A 24,147-nucleotide genomic window follows, 5' to 3' on the forward strand; every position below is an offset into this window, starting at 1 on the left:
GGATAACAATTAAACATCACAAACCCTTCTCTGTAGGCAAAATTTGGTTAGTTTCATTATTGTGGACTTTCAGTATTAAAAACTGGTACACAGTCATGGCAAAAGAGATACCTCCCAGGAAAACTGCCCCCAAAGTAAAATTAATTAAATTTGTACCATAATAAAAAGAAAGTGAATTAATTCCCTTCCTTGGGTCTGGTAGAAGTGAGGATAGTTTAATTAAGGTTACTAATATGTCTATGAAAATAAATGTCTCTGAATAAAAGGGTGGCCATCATAGTAAAACAGCGGAAGAACAAAATCTGGTAACAAGTCCTTGACATTAGTATTAGTCAAGGTTCTCCAGAAAAAATAGAACCAATATTTATATATAGATAGAGAGAGAGAAAGAAAGAGAGAGAGAGAGGCATGATTGTAGAGGCTTGGCAAGTCCAAAACCTACAGGCTGTCAGGCTATAGACCCAGGGAAGAGCTGAAGTTCAAGTATGAAGACAAGTCTGCTGGCTGAATTCTTTCTTCCCTACTGGGACCTTCAACTGATTAGATAAGGCCCACCCACATTATGGAGGATAATCTGTTTTACTAAAAGTCTACTGATTTAAATGTTTATCTCATCTAAGAAGACTACCTCACAGAAACGTCTGGAATAATGTTTAACCAAATATATTGTCATAAAATTAACATAAAACAATACACCATAAAATTAATCATCGTAATTTCTGAGCAGAGAGATAAGTAAACTGTAGGAAACACAAAAGGCCACTGCAGATGTGGCTTGTGTTACAAGGCAGTTGGGTGACCAACCATCCTGCTTTGTCAGGGACTGAGGGGGTATCTCAGGGCATGGGGACTTAAATGCTAAAAGTGGGAAAGTGCAAAGCAAAACCAGTCAAGGTCACCCTACAGGGAAGGATATTTTATCAGTCCTTGTCCTCATTTAAATCTCACCAATAATTCTTCCAGTTTGTCTCTGACCTTCTAAATTACATTTATATAGGTTCATGGGCATACCAGCCCTTGGAAAAGACATCCTCCAATGTAAATGAATAAATATGTTGTGGTTTCTACAGCAGTGTCTTGCAAATTTTGATATTGCATGTCGATCTCTAAGGGTACTGATAAAATCTAGGTGCCAGTCTTGCCATGAAAATATCATCAGAATCACAAAGAGCCAGAAAGCCTGTGGTAAGTCAGACAACCAGCCTTTACCTAGAAGCCCTTCCTCCAGTCTTCAACAAACACAACTGGTGAAACTTCAGGATGACTGGAACAGAATTTCCTAAATTGATTTCCATGATAAAAACTGGATCAAGGATCAAAAGATGTCTGGAAAACACTGAGAGAAACAAAGTCACATATGTTTCTTCACTGCAGGACTTTTCACAGCTTTGAATATATAATGTGGATTGCATGGCACCAAAGGAAGACATAATTTGCAGAATTTTTCAGACTACTTGGACCACAGAAATCACGTTCATGGTAGACATTTTAGTATCTCCCAGAACGAGGTTTAACAGGTAGCCAGTTTGTTAAACACAGACCTAACAAGATATATGTGGGAAGTATTTCAACTCATAAAAGTATTTCTAGAAACATAATTTCTGGTTCTGCACTGATGTTCATAAGCAATTATGCAGATTCCAAGTGTTTTGGCTCTTAGTTTTATGATTCAAATGTTGATTCACTGATGAGTTGCACCTTTAAAGAGAATATAGATGACTTCCCTTTTTTCACTCTGACATATTCCCAAGGAGCAAACAAGTGCGCAGCACAGACTGTAAAGGAGACCAAGGGCCCCACGTGGTGCAGGAGTCCCTCATTCCCGCCTCTTTAGAGGGAGTCCCCTGGGGCTTGGTGGGCAACAAGTCTGCGAGTCAGGAATCATAGGTTGCGAGTCAATGGGATACTTGTCAAATTAATCGAATTGACTTAATAAGCTCCACGAAACTTTTAAAGTTTATATTGACACTTAATCCTCAAATAGGAATTGCAGGATGAAACATCAAGGCAAGAGAGTAAGATTTGGGGAAAATTGTATGTTGCAGGTTGGGGAGGATTTCTAACTCAGAGGGGATCTAAGCCAAGTAGGATCAAACACACAAGGATCCAATGCAAGAGTGCTGGGTAACACACGTCTATGGCAATTTGGATCAATGCTAGTTTGACCCAGTAGGTATACAAGCTTTAGCACCAGATCATCTTGGAGAGAAGGTCTGAAGACTATTTCCAACACAATACAAGGCATTCATACAAACTCAAAAACACATATTTATTAAAATGAGAAAATAGAATACTAGTAAAAATATTGAAAATGTCAGTGCATCGCACGGCACTTAAACTGAGCATTAGCTAATTTTAAATGATTGCTTTCTCTTACAATGCTGCCAATATTGCCAGCAACAGATGTTGCTACTGAAAATGCTAATTATTGTATGCCCTAGCCGCCATCCAGTTCTCTCTCCTGTCTGTCTCTTTTTTGGTTTGTATTAGCAACTACATCTGTGCACATATAAACTTCATATGATTTGAAGTTGTGTTTTGTGTAGGAAGACGTCACCACACTAGCATAACAAAGAGATCACTTATTTTATTTCCCAATTTTAAACACTGTTTTATAAATGGCACCAGCTAAAAGTTCACCTATGATCTTGCACCACTGTCACCTTGCAGGTCGATGGGGTATAATCAGAATTTATCTCCATCACGTTCCAATAAACAAATACCCTCAAAATAAAATGTTAAAGACGTGAAAAAAATCACAAAATATATTCCATATTAACTGCAGAGTTCACTTCAGTGTGAACTTAAATATCATTAAAATAGATATACAACTTGAAAGTTACTCTTTTTAGCAAGTTAAAAAGGCAAACATTTACAAAGAAAGAAAGGGAGATCCAAAATGAGAACAGAAAGCTATCTGAAATCCCCAAAATAATTTCTCCTGCTTAATTTCTAAACATCCTAGATACCAGAAAACTTAACCAGTATTTATACTAATGAAATCTGAAAGTGAAGATTTCTTACTTCATACTGATATTAAGTTCAGTTGTTAGACATAAAAGATGGAAAGTGAAAAAAATGGTGCACACGTTTAAGTTAAATAATTGTGAGATTAGCTGCAAGAAACACAGGACTGTAGCCTTTTAAAGTAGAGGTGACACCATAAATAGAATACTGATTTATTTCTAAGTAACTTTCTACATGTGATTGACAGGTTATCTCTTGCCAAACTGATGATAAGAGACAAGTTATTCAGTCATAATGAAAGAAGAGTAGGCACAGATCTGGAATTGGAACTTAACAATGAAATTTCAGGGGAGTTCAACGTCCTGCCTACCAAACTGACACTCTATCCTGATTCATTTCATCAAATACTTTAGAGTATCTACTCTGTGACAATGTTGGATATCAAGGCTGTGATTTTCAGTGTACAGCAAATCTTTGACAGTTGTGCTATAGAATTCTGATGCATGAAAAATCTATTTTTGTTACAAATTTTGTACCCTGCTATTTTGAATATAATTGTCAGAAATAAGTGATGAATTGAGTAGGTCCTACTCAATGGTACAAGTGGTCCAAGGCAATACAACCAGGTCTAAGACCCAAAAGGTAATATTAAGCCAGTGCCAAAGAGAGATCTTGTGTTCACTGGGAGCTTGGAAGAACTTTTTTATGGACAGGAGAATTTTACTCAGTAGCAATAGAGCTGTAGGGGAGCCAAGTATAGAACTGAGCTGAGCGGATCTTTCCATAAACATGACAAGAGACTAGGCTCAGATAAAATATTTGCAGACTTTGGTGATTTTAATTTTCACCTTTTAAAGCCTTCAAACATGCTACCAAACTGCAATACTTAGAATTAAGCAGTAATTACAAAATGTCCCATCCATCATACTAGGGAGACACATGATGGGAAAAAGATAAGTTCTCATAACACAAAGAACTTAAATTTGGTAGAAGAATAATAAGTCATCCATAATACTGTATGATTTCACTTATATGTGGAATCTAAAAACACTGAACATACAGAAACAGAAAGTACAATGGTGGTTGCCAGGGGCTGAGAAGTGGGGGAGATGGAGAGAGGTTGGTCAAAGGGCATAAGCTTTTGGTTATATGAGGAATAAGTTCCAGGGATCTGCGGGACAGCATGGTGACTAAAGTTAACAAATACCGTATTACATGTATGCCAATTATATCCGAATATCAGCCTATAATTTTATCAAGTGTTCAAATAACATATAATTTTTAATGATTTAAACTCTTCAAGTCAAGTCATTGATTTCTCAAGACAAGATCATTCATAATTAGGTGGGAGTTATGCCTACTTCCTGCTCATCTTTTTCTCTCATAATTCTGTTTGGTCTTTCTGACGACTATTAGGGGAGGTGCAACAAAACATTTTGGGGCGATTGCCTACATTTGTGTGTCATGGAGGTCCTTGCCATGCAGAGTCTGTCTATCTTACGGACAACTTTCAGAGATACAAATTACTGTGCTTACCATGCAGAGGTGGAAATAAGTTTCATACAGGTTGAAAGCGACAAAAGTGTGAAAGAGTGCCTAACTCCAGAGATCAAAGGCTCTGGAATTATATGGGAACAGAAGCAGAGACAAGGGAGCAGGGCTAGACACAATTCATATTCCAGAAAGTCTTGCATTTCAACCATAGTTCAAATCATTTAATTCAAACATACTGCATTTATGTAAATCTTATGAGAATATGAATGTCAACACACTACCCCTGTGCTGAGCGGACTAGACCCTTTCAGAATTAATTAAAAATATATGTGAATTCCTAAGGAAATATTAACTGTTTAAATAATGCTAAGACTATGCTTATAACTTCCACTTTTATTTTGAAGACTAACAGATATATCTGTGAATTAACATCTTTCAGAAATCACTGAAATATCTGATTTTTTTTTTCATAAGATGTCAAAACTTTTTACTGTAGGAACTGAGACCTGCTATTTTGCTCTCAAATACTTAGGAAAACTATTTACTTCATAACTTCAATAACAGAATTGCTTCCTAAGAAATTTGAATTCCGTAACAGCAAATAGAGGTTGACCAGGTGTTGAAATATCAAACAGATGTATACCAGCTCAAAGAAAATGGAAATTTTGTTATAGACAAAGGGCCAATAAATATAAGAAAAAATTCTTACAAATAATCAGTGATTGTAATGTAAAACTATCAAATAGACAAATACTTTAAAATTATAAACTTCATGACTAACAAGAATATGGTGAGACTAATATTCTCACACACAATAGGAGTATATTTGGGGACAGCCTTTCCAGAAAGCCACCTGACAGTGTCTAACTTTTGATCCAGCAGAGCCATTAACATGACCTCATCCTAACAGAAAATAACAATCTGTTAGAATCAAAGGTTTATACACAAAGAATCTATTGCAGCATTATAAGATCAAAAATAGAAAAAAGTCATTTGTCCAGCTCACAAAACACAATGGAATATTTAACACTACCACAAAAAATCATGATTTTTCAATATAAAGAAACGTAAAAATGCTAATAACATACTGTTATGAGAAGAGCAGAAATCAATACCCAAAAAGACAAAAGGCATTATATAAAATACGACCCCAAATTTGTATAAATATGCTTCATACAAATGCATTTACACAAAGAAAAGTAAAATGAAATAGAAGACATTAATAACATTCCCTCTTGAGCAGCAGAATTAAATGGTAAGTTTTATTTTCTTCTTCCCTTCCTTCTGTGTTTTACAAAAAGAGCACATTCTTTTTAATATACCCAGGAGTAAAAGTGTTCATGCTATCTTTAAAACGAATGAAATCTGTTTCAATTTGCCAAACAAAATTAAAGGTGGTTTGCTATATATACACATGCATGTTTAAAAGCTGACTGCTATTACTATCTTTGACAACAGTATAATTCACAGATTTTTCTAAAAAACAATTTTTATACCAACTTCAAGATGAAAAATCAAGGCTCAGCAAAGGTAAGCGACAAACCCATTTCACTCAAAACAGCTTTTATGTCCAGAAAGATAATCTCCTCACTCTCCCTCTACGGATCCCTCCACTGTACCTCACTGCTTCAGAAGTACAGCTGTCCCTCAGTATCTGGGGGTGACTGGGTCCAGGACCATCACACTGAAATCCATGGATGCTCAAGTGCCTTGTATAAAATGGCATAGTATCTGCACAAAACCTACACACATCCTCCTGTCCTCTCACATACTTGAAATCATCTCTACATTACTTACAATACTCAACACAATGTAAATGCCATGTAAAAAGTTGCAAATACTATATAAATAGTTGCTGGGTGCATCACAAATTCAAGTTTTACTGTTGGAAGTTTCTGGAATTTTTTTTTTTCAGATATTTTTGAGCTGTGGTTAGTTGAATCCGAAGATGCAGAACCCGTGGATAATGAGAGTCAGCTATACCTTAGTTCTTTATTTAAACTCCCCAAAGATCTTTTCAATGTAAAATAACATGGAGAACTATTTAAATGAGTGGTCTTCCTCAGTTCCTTCCAGCTCTAATCTACCATCTCATCTCCTGACACACACTTGTCCTAAACAGGTAGATATCAGGAAATGGGGTGGTGGCCTCCCAGTCTTCAATTTCTGTTTTTTATTAAAGGAAACATCTCACTGTTTTACACAGTGCTTTAAGCCTCAAATGAGGTTTCTCCCAGACTGCGATAAATATCTGTTAATTTTAATTTAAAGAGCAGGGAGATAAATCAAGAGCAATTAATCAAGAACACAAACTACAAGTTATAGATAAATAAATACATCTTGAAATCTCCCAACAACTCTGTCAGCTATTTACAGTCTCCGAATATGCCATTCCAATTCAGTCTTAGAAAGCAGTATAAAATACTTTCCATACAATTTTCAGTAAATAAGGAACAACTTTAGGTTTCAAATATTACAATTTCTATCATTCTTTCACTAGATGAGAAATTTCAGTTTATCCGGGAATATGAAAAGTGTTAGATATACTGAGGTATAAAAACCAAAAAGCTTAAAAATAGTAGCATGTATCCCGAAAGAACCATGCCATATGTGATTAAGTTAAATTATAAAGCAGCAGCTTTATATTAACTACTACATATAAAATAGATAAACAAGATCCTACTTGTAGCACAGGGAACTATATTCAATACCTTGTAACCTATAATGAAATAGAATATAATGTATAACTGCTGTACACCAGAAACTAACACAACTTGTAAATCAACTATATTCCAATTTAAAAAAAGAAAAAAAATAAAGAGCAGCTTTTTAAATAGCAACTCAGAAGAAATGAGAAAATTAAAACAAAAAGATGCAAATATGAATAGCTTTTTTAATAACCTATTAGGAGTAAATTGCTTTTGTAATAAAGTTTACGTGTGTTTCCCAAGTGAAGACAGATTAAGAAATTAAGAACTTGTCTTGATAAATTTCTACCAACCTTGACAAATGGAGAGTCAAAGACATTATGTCAACACCCAAAGTAAAAAGGCCCTCAACCACCTCAACAAAAGTTACCAGTTCCAAACAGGATTTGGACAATCTTGATAAACAGGGGTGTAAACCAAACCTCCCTATTAGACTGATTTTTAAAGAATGAATGCCTTCCTAATTTTCTTTCTAGTCTGTATAGGAATTAGTAAACTATAATAAATAAGGTTATCAGTATTACATATTTCATGCTGTGAGAAGTCAACACTTCTGTTGTAGGTATGTGCAGCTTTTGTAAAAGGAAAATGAAGGTTTTAAAATGTCTTTCGTTCAAATTGAAATGAGCTAAAAAAATGAAAAGCTACAGACTCAGTAAACATTTATAATCAGGTAAATCAAGACATTTTTAGGCTATTTTGCATTTGTCACAGATGTAAGTTAACAGAATGTGAAAAACATACAAGGAGGGCAATTGAAATATTTTTTTAAAGATTCTCAACAGTTAAGTCTGCAGAGCTCCCAGTAATCTCTCCAACCTTTACCAAAGTAGAGTTGCTGCTATTTTTGAAACATTTTATAATGAAAAAATTTAAGGATACAAAATAGTTGAAAGAATAGTAAAATAAACACTCGTATACTGACAACCAGACTTAACAATTGTTTAGATGTTGTTATATGTGTTTTATCGACAGAGATATATTTTATTTATTTTTGAGATCTGTCTCCAAGTAAATCATTCACACCAACTACTTGATTCATTTGGTGTCAGTAGTACATCTCAGGAACCTATAAAATATACTTTTATAATATAGTCCCATAAAAATCCAAAAATAGAACATACCCTTACGAAAACAGTTCAGCCGTGGCCACTATTAATAGGTCCTAGGACAAATCGCCTATCTCCTCTTCTAAGACTCCGTCTTCTCATCTTTAAAACACTGGGGAGCTAAACTTGGAAATATCCAATGTCACCACTGGTTATAAGGTTTTATCATTTTAATACCCACAAGAAAACTGCTCTCACTGCCTTGTTCAATCTGCATATGAAATTCAGAGAAACTTGAAAACAACTAAAAGGTGCAAAACACCTGGCTAGAAGCAGCCCTCTACCCCAACTCTCAGTGCTGCGGATGCATTTCTAGAAATCACTCCAGGTCTGAAGTAAGGATGACGTTTGGCATCATTAAATTATTGAATTATTTAATCGTCATAAATTATTGATTCTCAACCACATGGGACTTCCTGAGATTTTGGTTTACTTTACAATTTCTCCAATATTTCACTAGCTTCCTATCAAGATTTGCTGCTCAGTTTTTATAAATAAGCATGATAGGTCATTAGGCTTCCATTAGAAGCAATTACTTCAAAAAGAGCAAATGTTTCCCTTTCTTTACCACCAACCACATATCTCCTACAATGACAGCCTAGGCAATGATAACAATCTAAGGCTGGCTTCAAATATTAATGCAAAATAGCACTACAGTCATTAATTCAAATTATTCAGTGCCCATCAAAACTTTACTCTCAAAATATAGACTAGGCAAAAATCACCTGAGAATCATCAGGAAGTTTAATTATTGAAATTCAAGAAAGATCTTCTCAAGCCTTCCCAAATCTTACACGTGCCCACCAGTATCTGAGGTAAATACTGTATAGATTATAAGAATTAAGGCTGCCCTAACTTTGGATTGAATAAAAATTTTGGAATATTTCTTTTGACTAGACACTGCTGCCTCAGGGGCCATCAGTCCACTCAGAAGATATGGTGCCTTTCATGTAGCTCCAATGTTAATCTCAGTTGTTTGGAAATAGTATGATTTTGCTGGCAGAGAATGTACCTTAATATGGGAGCTGGCTTGGTGCCCTAGGAAAGAAGAAAAATAAAATGACCCTGCACTGCAGAAAGATGTGAGGTAGTTGGTAGTCAATATTCTGCCACTTGTGTTGAGACAAACACAAGCTTTTAGTTAGTATGTTCTTTCACTATTTCAAAAGTTATTCCAGCAGTCAACAATAGTAAAGCATATGTGAATAAATACTATCATTGTTTTTGTTTGCTTACAGAATAAGAAATTAAAGAAAATTTAATATTTCAATTTTAGTAATAGCCCTGTAGAGCAAATTCTAAACATTAACTTCTCGATCCTATACTACTCACTAAAGTAAATGGAATGCACATTATTCCACTGTCTAGAAACTGAGGATTGATACATCACTTGAGCATTACAAAAGATCAAGCAGCAAATAAGAGAATCAAACCGAGGTCTTCTGATTCCAAATTCAGCATTTTTCCCATGAGACTTTACTGTGATGGTACTCTAAAGAGTTAACATGAAAAATAAATTCTACCTTTTGTAGTGCTATAAGGCTTACAAATTATGTAACAAAAGCTATCTCAATTATTATTAATAATTAAACCCCCAAAACTTGAATTCTGTAAGATAAAGTAGTACATGTGTCACAATAAATTAGAATTGTATTTCTACCCCTTGCACCTAACATTTATGATTTTAAAATCTTACTCCCAATTTAGTGTTAAAAAGCAGAAAAGACAGAGATGAGGCTGATGAGTGGTTGCCAAGGGGGAGAATGGAGGGGAGGAAATAAGATATGACTACTCATGGGTAGGGGGTTTCTTTTGGGGTGGAGCACAAAAATGCCCTAAAATTTAATTGTGGGTATCGTTGCACAACCCTGTGAATATTCTGAAAAACACTGAATTATAGACTTTAAAAGAGTGAATTGTATTGTGTGTGAATTATTTTTCAATAAAGCTATTTTAAGAAGAAAAACAAGGAGTCAAAGTATAGCATTTCTACTTATTATAATAACATGGTAAATCTGAGGAAAAATTGGAATTTTGGGTTATTTATTCAACATTTATAAATACTTGCTCTGTCCAGAAGACTCTTTTAAAATAAGATATGGCCCCAAATTCAAGAAATTGACAATAATTTGGAAGGTGAAACAGAGAAATACACAGTGAATTTAAATATCAGGCAAAGTTAAATAAAATTCTATAAAAATTAGTACACATAAGATGTAATGGACACTAAAGTAATCTCCTGGAAACTTAAGTGTGTAGCCAAGGATCACTTGGCTATGTGACCTTGGATAGCATAAAGTAATATATTAAAATGCATTAAGAAAAAAGCTCTACATAAGTGTTAAGGCATTGTTTCCTCACATATAAAATGAGAAAACTGGTTAAATAATTTCTACACTTTCTATAAAATCTAAAGTTTTATAAATCTATAATTTAGATTAATATTAGAATGACTTCTACTGTGAATTATTGTTTCATTTTTGCTTGAAAAATTGTGTCATTCTCTCATCAAGTGAGTCACAATTAAAAGTATAACCTTTTTTGGAACTATCATACCAAAATGATTTACATCCACAGGAAGACTGTTCCACTTAAAAGAGACATTCAGAAGAACTATGTTCTTATTTCAAAGATATGCATATTATGTAATTTTTCATTTTAGAACTCCCTCTTGGAAATGCTCTCCATGTTTCAATATTTCCAATATTCACAAACATTTTTTTCTTTAAAACTGGACTAAATTTTGGAAACAGTCAAAAGTCAATGATCTGGCATACATAGCTGGCAAACAAGGGAGTAATTTTTTTATTGAGATGAAAATGTTAATGAGTGAATTTCATAGCCACTTCAGATAAACAAGTACCCGATGTTCTCTGAATACAATGAGCACACTTTTGTGCCCTATATCTTTGCTCACTGAGTTGTCTATTCCCAGAATTCTCTACTCTAGTAAATTCTACCTTCTCTCAAGATCTCTGTTAGGTATTAGCTTTTCTCTAAACTCTTCTCTCACACTTTCAAGTCAGAATATACTCTTTCTTCTGTGTTCAAACAGCTTCTAATTTTATTGTATGAAATTTGTTACATCCCATTTTAGACATTAGTGTTTGGCTTCCCAGTCCAGCATCTGGAATTCAGATAGTTTTGGAATAGACTATTTGGTCCCACAATTCAGCAATTAAGTTAAAATCATTACATTTTAGTTTGTATTCTACAATATGGTTCCATTTTTCCATCTAACAATTTCATAAAATAGAAAATTTAAATAGATATTTAAATAGATATCACCTATTTTCTGGGAAGATACAAGAAATTAGGCATTTCAACTGCTAGTGAACATGTAAATAGCTACAACCTTGCAAGAAAGAAGTCTGGCAATATGTAGTCAATGTCATTAAATGTTCCTTTGAGCCAGTTACTCCACTCTAAAAATATATCCGGGAAATTATCAGGATGGTCCCAATGATTTATGAGGATGTTCATCACAGAATTATTCATCATGAGAACACTGGTAATAACCTAATTATCTAACCATAATGGATCCCTTAAATAAATTATCCTGCAGCCATTCAATATAGTTTTTATTTACACTATTTAAAAATCACAATATAAGAAAATGTTTAATGACATGAAAAAACATTCATGATATGTGAAGTTTAAAGGGAAGGTTATAAAATTCCAAAGGAAGCTAAACTGCAAACAACACTTCCCTTGTTTCCATATCACAATCACGGTGGCATGAAGGATGCCAGTTTCCCAGCAGCTCCACACTGGGTATGTGCACACACACTTCAGTCTTTTAAAATTCTGAACTCTGAGTCAATATGGTCTCAGATAATGTTTTCAAGGAAAAAAAAAAAAGTTCCCCTTTTCTCTATCTCTTTAAACTCTTGCAAACAGTGCTCCCCCAAAAGTAAGACAACTCATCCTATACCATTTTTGAGCCAAGTATCAAGAGCTTTACATAAAAGGCTACAGTTAATAGTATATCTATACCAAGAACAATAAACCCAGATGTTTTGGAGGTAAACTTAGACTCAAAACTAATGGCATCAAAATAATTCTTAAAAGTGTTTGAGAATACACTTAAGGGTCTCTGTATTTCTTTCCATTCTCTTCTAAGCACGCATGTTTGTGTTTCCTTCTGTATCAGTCACAGTAAAGATAACCTTTTCTTTGCTTTGCTCTGTTTCTAGTAATGGAACAGAACTTCTTCCTAATAGGATGTTTTATGGAAATCAGAATAATATCAGGTTCATTGTGGGTTAACTAGATTTTTTAGGTGCTGTCCAGGAGTCTGATCGATAATCTAGAGAAGCCCTCATAAACTGGGGAATACTCATCCTACAAGAGCTTCTGTCACAAGCTTATTGGTCAAGGGAAGCATTTTCTTGCACTTTCTCAAGCAGAGTCACAAACAGAGAAAATAACAACCTGGGGAAAACTTCAAAGATATTTTCCCTACCCCATTGTTAAAGGCAGGGATAGCCCAAGTTGCACCTTAGACCCAGTGAGTCAAAAACCTATGAGGGCAGGAAACTTTTAGAAAAGTTCCTGGGACAACTGCGATGTGAACTCCTTTGTTAAGATCTAAAGGTTCCTTCAGGGATAAAGATAATAATGATGATAAGACCCCAATACCCAGAGGCACTGGGGAACCTGTGTGTTCAAGGCATCATGCTGAGCATGTTACCTGGATCATCTCATCTGATCCACACACAACCACATGTGAGAACAATCATGGTAAGAGTGATAATAACCAACTCTGAGTAACCAGCACACATGGCATTGCTCCATATGCCATTTTATAAATATTAACTTTCAAAATTCTCACAACCACCCTTTGAGAGAGAGAGACTGAGAGTGGTAGAGAGACTAATTCCAACTCCATTTTCTGAAAAGGAAGCTGAGACAGAGATACTGACTTGCCCCACATCACTGGTAAGTGGCAAAGCCAGGATCATTTGAATTCACAATCTAATTCTGGACTAGCATGAATCTCTTAACCATTAAAACTCTAAGAACAAGTTATTTGAACTTCCTTGTTTTACATGGAAAATGCAACATCGTGTTTTATGTTTATGCTGATTTACATGTATCTTTGGCATACGGCAGCCATTTCATTCATGATCTTTGAGCTAAATTGCAAAAAAAAAAAAAAGACAAATTGTTTATTAGAAAATACCCAGTCTAGAAAATTAGTTGACTTTTCAATTTAATTTGTAAGGAGCTATTAGGCTCTTTTAAATATAATAACTAAAAACCCTACATTTGAGTATAGAAATTAGGCTCAGTGAATACATAATTCAATATTTTTGGTATAGAAACTCAAACTAAATCATGAATCAAAAACCAAAACTAACTATGTTAATTTGCATTAAAATGAACTAATTTATCTTTTTCTCAAAACTACAAAATGAACTCATTAAAAAAGCATCCAATGTACAAGTTTAAACTAGAACAAAGTCTTTGTTCTCTTAAAATTATATAGCCAGAACTCAAATATCAAAGTAGTTCTGAAAAGAATGTATTTCACTTTGTCTAAACTTCTAGGAGAAAACAAGTACATCCCCACCTCACAAAACTAGATGATCTGTTCTAGATGATCTGTTTCCTCCTCTGTAAAATGAAATGGTTCAATCAAATGGTTTCCAGCATCTCCTCATGCTCAAGGATTCTATAGTCTTTTTTTTTTTAACATTTTTTTTTATTGAGTTATAGTCATTTCACAAGGTTGTGTCAAATTCCAGTAGCACTACTAGAAATTTACCTTAAAGGTTAAATTTCCTTAGAAAATGAAATGTACATGAAGACAATTTAGAATGAAATAACACCTACTACTCTGTCAACGTGATTTCTCTTTCTATACCTTTGATAACGCATGGCTCATTTTAGTCGTGTAATTCCTAAAACTATCTGAAATTAAGTGTAAAAAGACATTGAATCCAGAACCAGAAAATCTGTGTTTAGTTCAAGTTGTGCTATATACTAGTTATTATTGACATATTCTTTAACCTGCCAACTATAAAATCTGTGTCTCCATTTGCTAAATGGGAGTAGTGACAATTTTCTTTCCTACCCAACTCTTAAGGATAAATAATAATGTAATTATTAACCAATACTATATGCATTAATGATGAACTATATGAGAAAATATACTGTAAGCTCTAAAACACTCTACAAATGAAAGGAAATTGCATCAGTAGTAACAAGATTTTTTCCAGTCATGGAAGCTTGTAGTTATTTTACTGCTGTGTTTGACTACTTTTCTTTCAATTTTCTTAAAGCAAAAGTAAAATAGTCTATTATGAAAAGAATTCATGCATTTTTCCATTTGATGTTTTTCCAAAATTCTTGCTTAAGCTTTATCTAGCAATACTATTATTTATTAAGCATTAAAATGTTCTGTCTGCCTTTGCAAGTGAGCTTTGTTACAAATTAATCTTCTAGAATTCCACAGAACTGAACAAACTAGAAGAAAAATGAAAAGAAACCCTCTGATGCACTTCATATGCTTTCCAATTTCAATTATTTGGACTCACTTACCTTGCCCAGAAATGAATAAACTTTGTGAAACTGAGAAAGCTACAATAGTATGAAATTTTCTATATTCTTCTGTCTCTATGGCAGGAGCTCTACTAATTGCTTATTTTAGAGGGCTAAAAATAAGCTACCAAATATACTAAGAGAAGCTGGCAGTACTCAGAGTCACTAGTAAGAGGGAGAGGATGATGTCTGTACATTTAAAATCTTGCAGTATATTTCGCTTGGAAATTTCCCCTTGAAACTTAGTAAACCTCACCTCTACATAATAAAACACAAATCATCAATATTTTTGTCCCAATTATCAAATTTAGATTCTCTAAAAATAAGAGACCTTTTATGCATATCCATAATGCTATTCCAACCCTGTCAGAATGACCGTTTGTTCTTGATTTAAAGATTACAGATCTAGACTTACGCAAATAATGATATATTGGCTGTTAAAAAAATGATTTAAAATGCAATCCTGTAGAATGGTTTCAATTAGTTTTTTAGTTAATTGGAAAAGCATTACATCATACCTAATTATAGTATTTTTAGCTAAAAGTCACTGATAGTATGAATTTTCTGATTAACAAAATGTTAATTAGGTAACTTTTCAAAAATAATTTTGGAATACACATGGACCTGGGGAGCTGCGGCAAAAAAGGAAACCAGGAAATCATGCAAATAGCGCTGCTGCTTTTGGAAGCCACTGGAAAACATCTGATGATAAGTAGAGATGTAGGTACTGTCTCTCTTGACCTGCCTCACTTTTAGCTGTAATCTCAGCTGGCTGAGAAAGCGCAGAAACAGAGCAAGAGTAAGGGAAGTCGTCCGCCCAAATGTCCACACAACCCCGAGGCAACGCGCCCAGGGCATCAGTGGAGAACAGGTAAGATGTTGGCAAATCTTTCCACCTTTGGCATTTTTTCTCCATTAAATACTACAGGCTTCGCAAATTTTTTGAACTAACAAAACCAAGAGTTTCTCATACAACCAAGATGAGACAGTGCTCCTGTGATTAACTGGAGCTCTACCTCCAGGCAAGAGACCTTGACTCTGACCTTTCCTATGGTTCAAACAATACACGTGTGATTTGATTATGGAAAGAAACTGAGGGAATCTGGGAGCTGACCTTAAAATATATACATCTCAACACTCAGATCATGATAAAGTTCCACTGCTTTCTAACACTTGAGGATTTAATTATTCAAGGAACACAGAATTTTCCACCTGAAAAAAAGGTGGGGAAATTTGGGGGAATAAAAACTACAAAATTTAACGATACAGGGTGTAAATCATTTAAAGATACACCATTCTACCCTGTGTCTTCTTAAAAAAAAAACCAAACATCAGCCTTAACTACCTCTAAATAAAGAGGACCTACACATGTGGATGAAAGCGATATGTAACTTACTTCATCAGTGAATCTGAAAGTTCGTTCAGAGATTGTGTGCCTTTGTGGTCATAGATCCTCGCTTTTTGGCACCATAAGTCTCCATATAGCTCTCTGTTGTCTACATGCAAACACACACACACACACATGCACACAGCAAGACTTCTGTAGACATCACCCGTCAATCCAGACTTGCTGGGTGTAATCTTCTGGTCTCCGTTTTTCACAGAGTACTCAGAGGCAGCTGCTCTGCTAACACAGAAGACATGGATTTGCAGAGACGACCTGGAGATCAGCATCGTTCTGAAAGCCTGAGTGCTCCAGAAGACTAGGCTAAGAATAGTCAGAGTTTCACTCTACAGACGTATCAGTAGTCACCAAAATGGTGTGTACATACCACACAGAGAGAAAAGGACAACCACATGGGCGCAAGAAAAGACTAGTAGAAAGTAAGAACAGAATTATCCTCTACTAATATTTAATATGGTATTTTGCCATGGCATATATGTATAAGTTTTAAGTAAAATACATATATATACATACACATGCTTTAAATATTTTTACTGATAGGACTACATGGTCAAAAAAGTTTGAAGGTGATCAAAACCATATAAGCTAAAGTGCATTTACGTGTGTGTGTGTGTTTGCACGTAGACAGACACATGCAGGCAGACAGAAGTTATATTATTCAAATCAAAAAATTTTAAATGCTAAAATCATGAGGAATTCAATTTATAACACTGATTTTATATTTTTCTCATTTTTCTATAATGGTTCATATCTCAATCTACTTTACAAAAACCTGCTTTTACCACGTCCTCAATTAATACATATTTTATGAAAATTGGCACTAAGGAAAAACCAGCACTTATATAACATAAATTCATTCAGCTTTTAATGCAAATGTTTAGTGATGAAGTATTCCACAATAATCAGATAGCAATGAAAACAAATTAAAGTCAATTTCCTAATAACTCATTCACCTTTGCTTTTACTGCACTCTATGAGAAGAAAAATTATTTTTATAGTCATTAATATTTTAAATGAACTAGGCAATCAAAACCAAATCTGAAAAAATTAGCATCCAGCACAAGGTGATTTTAGGTCATCAGGGCAATTTCAATGCTGCTAATTATATCTCCAAGTAAGCAGCACTTATGTTTCAGTTTCCTGTCCAAATTTTATGGGATGTATGACCAGGAAGAAATATTTTTAAATGCAAAACATACAAGTGAATGCATAAATAGGTAAAGAGAGGGGGAAAGCATGTTTTAACTCTAAGAGCTGTGAATTCCAAGTGCCTCTTTTCATTCCTCCCTATCCTTCAAAACATATAGGGAAAACCACAAAATGAGAATATTCAACACAAATTTCCAATTGTGTTATGCATAAGCTGTTTTCTACAGACAAAAGATGTAAGAACATAAGCAAAGAATGACAAGGTGTCACAGGGAAAATTCTGATAAAAGGTTGAATTTCCATGTATGTAAAAATACAGAACCTAAAGAGGAATAAAAAAGGAGATAATACATTAACAGACACTGGATTTCAAAATGCAAATATGAATTTAAAGGAGTCGTGTCTCCCAGCACTTTTTCTCATTCATTTCAGCTTGTGAATGTGTTTACAATAGACTGCCTCTATATTTTTACGAAGAGACACTGAAACTTACAGCATTTCCTTTCTAAGAAACTAAATTTAGAGCATGTAGGTGGTACAGAGAGAGATAAAGTCACGATAGAATTTAAAACTTAAGGGGAAAAGAATTTATGGTATCTTAAAGCAAATAAATACCAAACTTATTTAAACTTTTAAGCATTACACACAGACTATTGATAATCAAAATACAAACACTTTTAGTTGGTATAGATATTTTATCTATGTCAATATTTGAAATGGCAACTGTTTAATATGTAATTCTGCAACTAACACTGACTTATATGAGGTAATACAGTTCACTAATTAAGATCAGTTTTCAAAAAATAAATAAGCAAATAAAATATGTCTGTTCCTAGGTGATTTATTTCATAGTAATTTTGCCACTTCCTACGTTAGATTTCCACTTCTTGAGCCAAATTTCATATATCACTGCCTTATATTGACACCTGCTGGAAAGTACTGGAATTGTATATTTCTCATTTCACTATCTGGGCAGTTGTTAATTCTGCTTTTGAGAAAAGAAATAGGAAAGCTAACATCTTAACTGTGAAAAATTGAAGTTTTAATTTTCTAAGAGACAAAGTTACATTTATTCTAAACATTTAAATTGTAACAGTTTCTTCAGGAAATTACAAATCTCACAAAGTCTGCCGAAAAAGTATTTCTGTAGGGAATTAACTTACCCAATGACTTCATTAAGTTAACTTGTGCTAATCTGGGATATGATTATGAAACTAATTAAGTAACTTTTTCCAATATTTGGACTTCTGCTTTTTACCTCAGACTACCTGAAAACCTTGGTCATATGACTTGAGGAAAATACCTAATTTTGTGAAAGTATGCATACAAATGGATCAGACAAACAGCTAATAAAACAGGATGCTTTCTTTATATATTCATACTTGTAGATAAAAAGATAAAATAACATGTCACGTGATAGTGAATGAGCTTTTCTTCTCTATTATCAAAATTGCCTGTTTGTGAAATACAGAAACATTTTATCAGAGTAAATTTATTCTCTGAAGTGATCCAAAACACAACACAGGAAAATAATTTATGAATTCTTACAACTGAATAAATTATTAAGTTGTATTAAGTTTTCATTAACTTCTTATGCAAATGAAACCCTTCTAAATATTTCTGCAAAGGATGCCCACCACCTTAATCTGTCTTCTAAAACTTTTCAAAAAAAAAAAAGATTTCAGACAGGCATACATTTAATTGGCCAAAATGTAAAAAATAACAATATGAGATGATAAAGTTAATAGAATTCTGATTTCCCCTCTAATCCACTGCCATATAACATGCACGATTTAGGTACTTGGACATCTCATATTCTGTAACAGAAAAATAACACTATCCTAGAGATAGTTGTTCTAATTACAAATGAGTTTGAGCAGCTAGCAGGGCAACAAGATACATTCTTGGGACTGGTACTAAGGACATGACATAAAGGAAGTATATAGTCCTGCGGTGCTGTATAAATTGCTTTAGCATTCTGGTTATAATTCTTCCCATCCTTTTATATCAAATCTCTCCAATTTCTCACAAAAGTAATGAGACAGCATGAACATAGTTAAAATAAAACAAAACTATGATTGAAAACTATAATAGCTAACTTTTCAAAAAAATATAGGAGCTCATTCAATGGTTTATGTTTAGGATGACGTAGTATCTGAAATTTGAAACTGTCAAACAAGTTGCCTTCTGAAAGTGTACTTAATCCACCTGTCCAAATAAAATTCAGTTCTTCACGTTTAATATAATATATGAAGATTCAAGAATACAGGGGATATTTTACCAAGAGATTAAGTCCAGGAGTTTATAAAATGTGTTCTAATTTTTTAAACTGGTAAACAATTAACTAAAGAGAGATGGACAGTTTTTAAGTAACCTACCAAAAGATTAAACCCTTCTTTTAAATTTACTGACATTTATATAAGATTAATTTGCCTTTTAATAATAAAACAGCAAAGTATCACAGAGGTAACAGGTCTTAATGAATGTAGTTTTGCTGTATTTTCTCCAAATAGTTCACTAGCCCTTCTCAAAAAATAAGATTTTGTCAGCTGCAAAATAAAATATGCACTGAAATAATACTTGTTCCTGATTCTTAAACAAAATGTAATTAAGCAATTCACTTTAACAGCTTTTACGATCAGTCACTAAGAAAAGGAATCTTTCCTTGATAAAAGCCCTGAAAGATTAGATTTTAGAGCCTGAGAAACAGCAAAATTGTCAGACACCAGAGATCCTCATTTTCAATCACTCAGTTACCTTACAGAGCTTCTGATACCGAGGAGAAGAAACTGCCATCCTTTGTAAACGATGTAACAAAACCACAACTTTCTGCAGAGACGTTCTCACCACAGCCATCATTTTAAGTTTACCACACTTCTGCAGACACCTCAGAATTTGCATTATAAATCAAGAGCAATGATCATTTCCTCCCGGTCACTGGATCTCTGAGCATGCTCGTTTTCAGAAAACCATTTGAAAGATACAGGGGGCTTAAGTGCTAGGCAGAAGGAGGCTGGTATTCTTTTAACTTCTTCTCAATTTAAAAAACATACATAAACGCTACTCAGAAAGCCCCGGCAGATGCTCACAGCCAGTACTTGCTCAGCCCGGCACGGCCAGATAACGAAGCAAGTTGTCGGGCAGCCAAACGCTGCCTGCTGCTGGAGAGGAGTGCGCTCAGTAGCCAGAAAGGATATTAAGTGAAACATTAAAGCTGCAGATACAAAGCAGACATCCCCTGGGAACAGAGATGCAACACATCACCAAGATGCATGCCTTGTGGCGGGTTTATTTTAAGAGATCGAGTGGTATTCACTCTCTCACTCTAAACAGGGATGCGTCTGCTACCCGACTAAATGCAGCTCTGGCTGTGCTCTGTGGGATGAATGAATAGAGCCCATTACAAATCTTGGGTAGAACAGAAGGGTACCTGACTCTAATGATACCAGCCCAGACGTTAAGTGCTAATAAATCACCTCCACACAGGTCTCAGAACAAGATCATGTAAAACAAAACAAAAAATACCTGCAGTGGGTATGTGACTTTACCTAAGATATCCTAAAAGCAGAGTCGTCCACAGGCTCTCAGATGCCTGCTTGCCTAGGAGGAAAGCCATCAGAAATCAAGTTTCTAATGTTAGAACCTCTAATTAAACAGTAAAATTAATTAAAAACAACAACAACAACAAAAAAAAAAACCAAAGTCTGTAATTGACTACCAACATTCCAAATTAGCGCACTTCCCCTTAGACAGCATGTTCATGATCTCATTTTATTTGCCATAAAGCTGATTTAATTTTATGAGTAAGAAATACAAGACATGATATATATGATATACATCATATAGACAGAAAATCCCAGGACAGAATTGTTGGGTCTTAAGTTTATGTGTATGTATCTGAGACACTTTTTCTACTGCAGCTTGAATACCATTATAAATATCAGTTAGGATGAAGTGCTGTTAGAAGATAAGCAAAATAATCCAGAATGACTAAATGACTGGGTCAAAGGACAGAGCCAGAAATAGAACCTAGACGTTTCCCATTATCAGTGTCCTGCTCAAATTAATAACCCGGGGAAGTTTGCCTTTTCACTTTTCTCTACTATTGTCATAATTCTTAAAAAAGAAATGTGTTTTAAGGTACTTGTTTCTCTTCTTTTACTTTGTCTGCCTTCTCAGTCCTTCATTTTGCATGATGTGAAATCCTATATTGGGTCTTACACGGTTGTGTTTATCAAGCAGTGTTTTTGTGAGCTTCTTCTTGTCCATTTTTTCCCTGCAGCTCTATACTGAGAGCCTGTACTGCCTCCCTCTGGATAGGCTAACAACGTCAAAATAGCTATATAAAGCCCAAATCGGAAGAGATGTCGATGAATGATGTAATTAAAAATAGTAAGTTATTAGGCAAATATATAGAAACAGGAAGTAGGCTAGTGATTATTTAGAGGTGGAGCGTTGGCAATAGGGAGTTGATAGCTAAGGGGTACAGGCTTTCATTGACAGGTGATAAAAATGTTCTCATTTGGTTATGGTGATGGCTGCACAACTCTGAATATACTAAAAACAACTGAATTGTACACCTTAATTGGATGGAGTGTGTGGTATGTGATACGTCAATAAAGCTGTTATCCAAAAAAATGAAGCTGTAATTCCTGTAATTCCTGTCCCTGAACCAGCAGGTGAAGTTTCCACAACAGAGGTAATACCCCCAAACACCACGCTGGGTGTGGAGCCGGGCGCGCGGGAAGAGCTCAAACAACCTAAACAAAGTCTGCACTGATGGAAAAGAGGGTAAAAATCAGGCTGAAAGAGAACACAGGAGACGAAAATATAATAATCTCAAAGCACAATATTGTTAGAGAGCAAAACCAATGACCCCAGAAAGACAGCAGGATGCAGAATTTTCCCCAGGAAGAATCAAAGCATGTTAATTAATTGGTACGGATAAAATTTAAAGCTTATATTTTGAAATATAATTCAAATAATAATATCCTAGAATGTGGGCATGAAAACTCAGAATAAATGCATTTGAATTAATAGACGAACTGACTGGGAAGTCAATAATATTGGCTTCCATTTAAAAGCAAAAAACAACAACAGAAGTTTCTGCAACTTTGGCCAAATTCTCTCTTCTGAATACAGATCCACAGTGACAACAGCATCCCAGGCACCCCCTCCTGGGTGTTATTCAAATGCTTCATTTCAGCAGAGTCAGACTGGAATTTACCATCACATCATCACACTCCCCACTAACCGCACTGCTGCCTGACTTTTTCTCTTTCTATATTCCCAGTCTCAGACTGTAACACCAGCCGGCAATCTTCTCTGTCTGTACCCCTCGCCCCGCCCTTAGTCTACCCACACTATCAAGTCATTAGGTTTATTCCCCCCGTTGCTGCCTCATTTTTAGTCACTGTCACCTATGGCCAGATGGCTACAGAGTGGCCCAACAGACTGCTTGGCTGTCAGTCTTGCCCATTTCAAACTCATTCTCCATAAACCCACCAGCGAGATGCCTATAAAATACAAATCCCACTGAATCACTCTCTTGCTTAATATTCTTTAAGGACCTCTCCCCATTGCCACCAGGTTAAAATATGAAATACTTGGCAAGTCATACGAAGTCCTCTATGATCTGAATTGTTCAGCTCTTCAGGAGCTTTTGTCTCCAAAGAGATCTTTTGTCTCCCAAAGATCACAGCAGGTTTTTCTCTGCTGTGGAGAAACACCTAACTGCCTTGCAGCAGGGCAATGAAACACAAATACATAAATCCAAGTGATCATCCATCCTTACCAGAAATGGCATGTATGATAGCATACTCCCAGAAATTAACCTTCATCTTCCATTGTGCTTCCAAACTACCCTTTATCAAAATGTACCCAAATTCACTAGATACAAAATAAATGTCTTCATCTTCATGAAATACTCCCATGGCCCTGCATCCAGCTGTCTTAAGACATGAAGCAGGTACACCCAGTGAACCAACGTGCTGTGTAAGCAGTGCTGCATACACTCCTTGTACATAGAGCACACATTTGCCGAGATCTTATTTCATCATTCTTAGTGCACAAATAAATTGTCTACCACCACCACCACCACCACCACCACCATCATGCCACCAGAAAATTTATTTTATAATTTCAGGTGCTTTTGTACATTGATTTTCTTCAGTGAACGTCTTTCCATTTGAATTTTTTTTTTCATTTTAACTGTTTGTTCCCTCACACAAAAAGAGAATCATTAATGCAAACACCCAAATGAAAATTAAAATCCTCTTGCCTCAGAAATATTCAGCAAAAGGTACTAAGTCTCTAAAAATCATTTCCCTATAAGATGCCAAGAAAAAAAGGCATGGATTTTTTTTAAACTATGTGAAGACAATGTTTTAAAATTAAAAGCATTTAACAAAGGATCAAGGGAGTGAAAAATCATGCAAACTACCATAATGTGAAATATCCAAAACATAAACAAATACATGTGTTTATCTTTAAATAAAGAGATTTTAATAGACTCTAAATAAATGCCCTCTTTTATACTTCCTATGGGCCAAAACAGACTATTTTAGCAACATTAAGTTAGTTTTAAAGAGCATTTACCACTCGTGTTATAATGTATTTTAGTCAGCAACCTTTCTTTCTGGATGCTGGTTGCCATAAGACCTAACTAATCCTTTGCTTAGTTATTTTTATTCAGAAAGATTTTAAACATCTCTATTTACATGTCTTTCTTCCCCAGTTTGAATATTCATTAAATATTGAGAAGAGTTTT

General features: G+C 34.7%; 1 protein-coding gene across 14 annotated transcripts in view; it reads right to left on the reverse strand.

The window, feature by feature from the left end:
* Nucleotides 1-24,147, reverse strand: part of UTRN (utrophin) — a 457,624-nt gene that overhangs the window by 200,815 nt on the left and 232,662 nt on the right. The window contains exon 1 of one of the 14 annotated variants that reach the window (XM_064486623.1): nt 20,136-20,305. The exons of 12 other annotated variants lie outside the window; for them this stretch is intronic. In XM_064486623.1, coding sequence (XP_064342693.1) covers nt 20,136-20,279 — 144 coding nt within the window. In that variant the 5' untranslated portion in view covers nt 20,280-20,305. Of the gene's footprint in view, nt 1-20,135; nt 20,306-24,147 lie in introns of those variants that run through there. One more of the 14 variants, XM_031456491.2, reaches the window with a different exon arrangement.

The sequence above is a fragment of the Camelus dromedarius genome, chromosome 6 (assembly GCF_036321535.1).
Source record: "Camelus dromedarius isolate mCamDro1 chromosome 6, mCamDro1.pat, whole genome shotgun sequence".
In the NCBI taxonomy this organism is placed as follows: Eukaryota; Metazoa; Chordata; class Mammalia; order Artiodactyla; family Camelidae; genus Camelus; species Camelus dromedarius.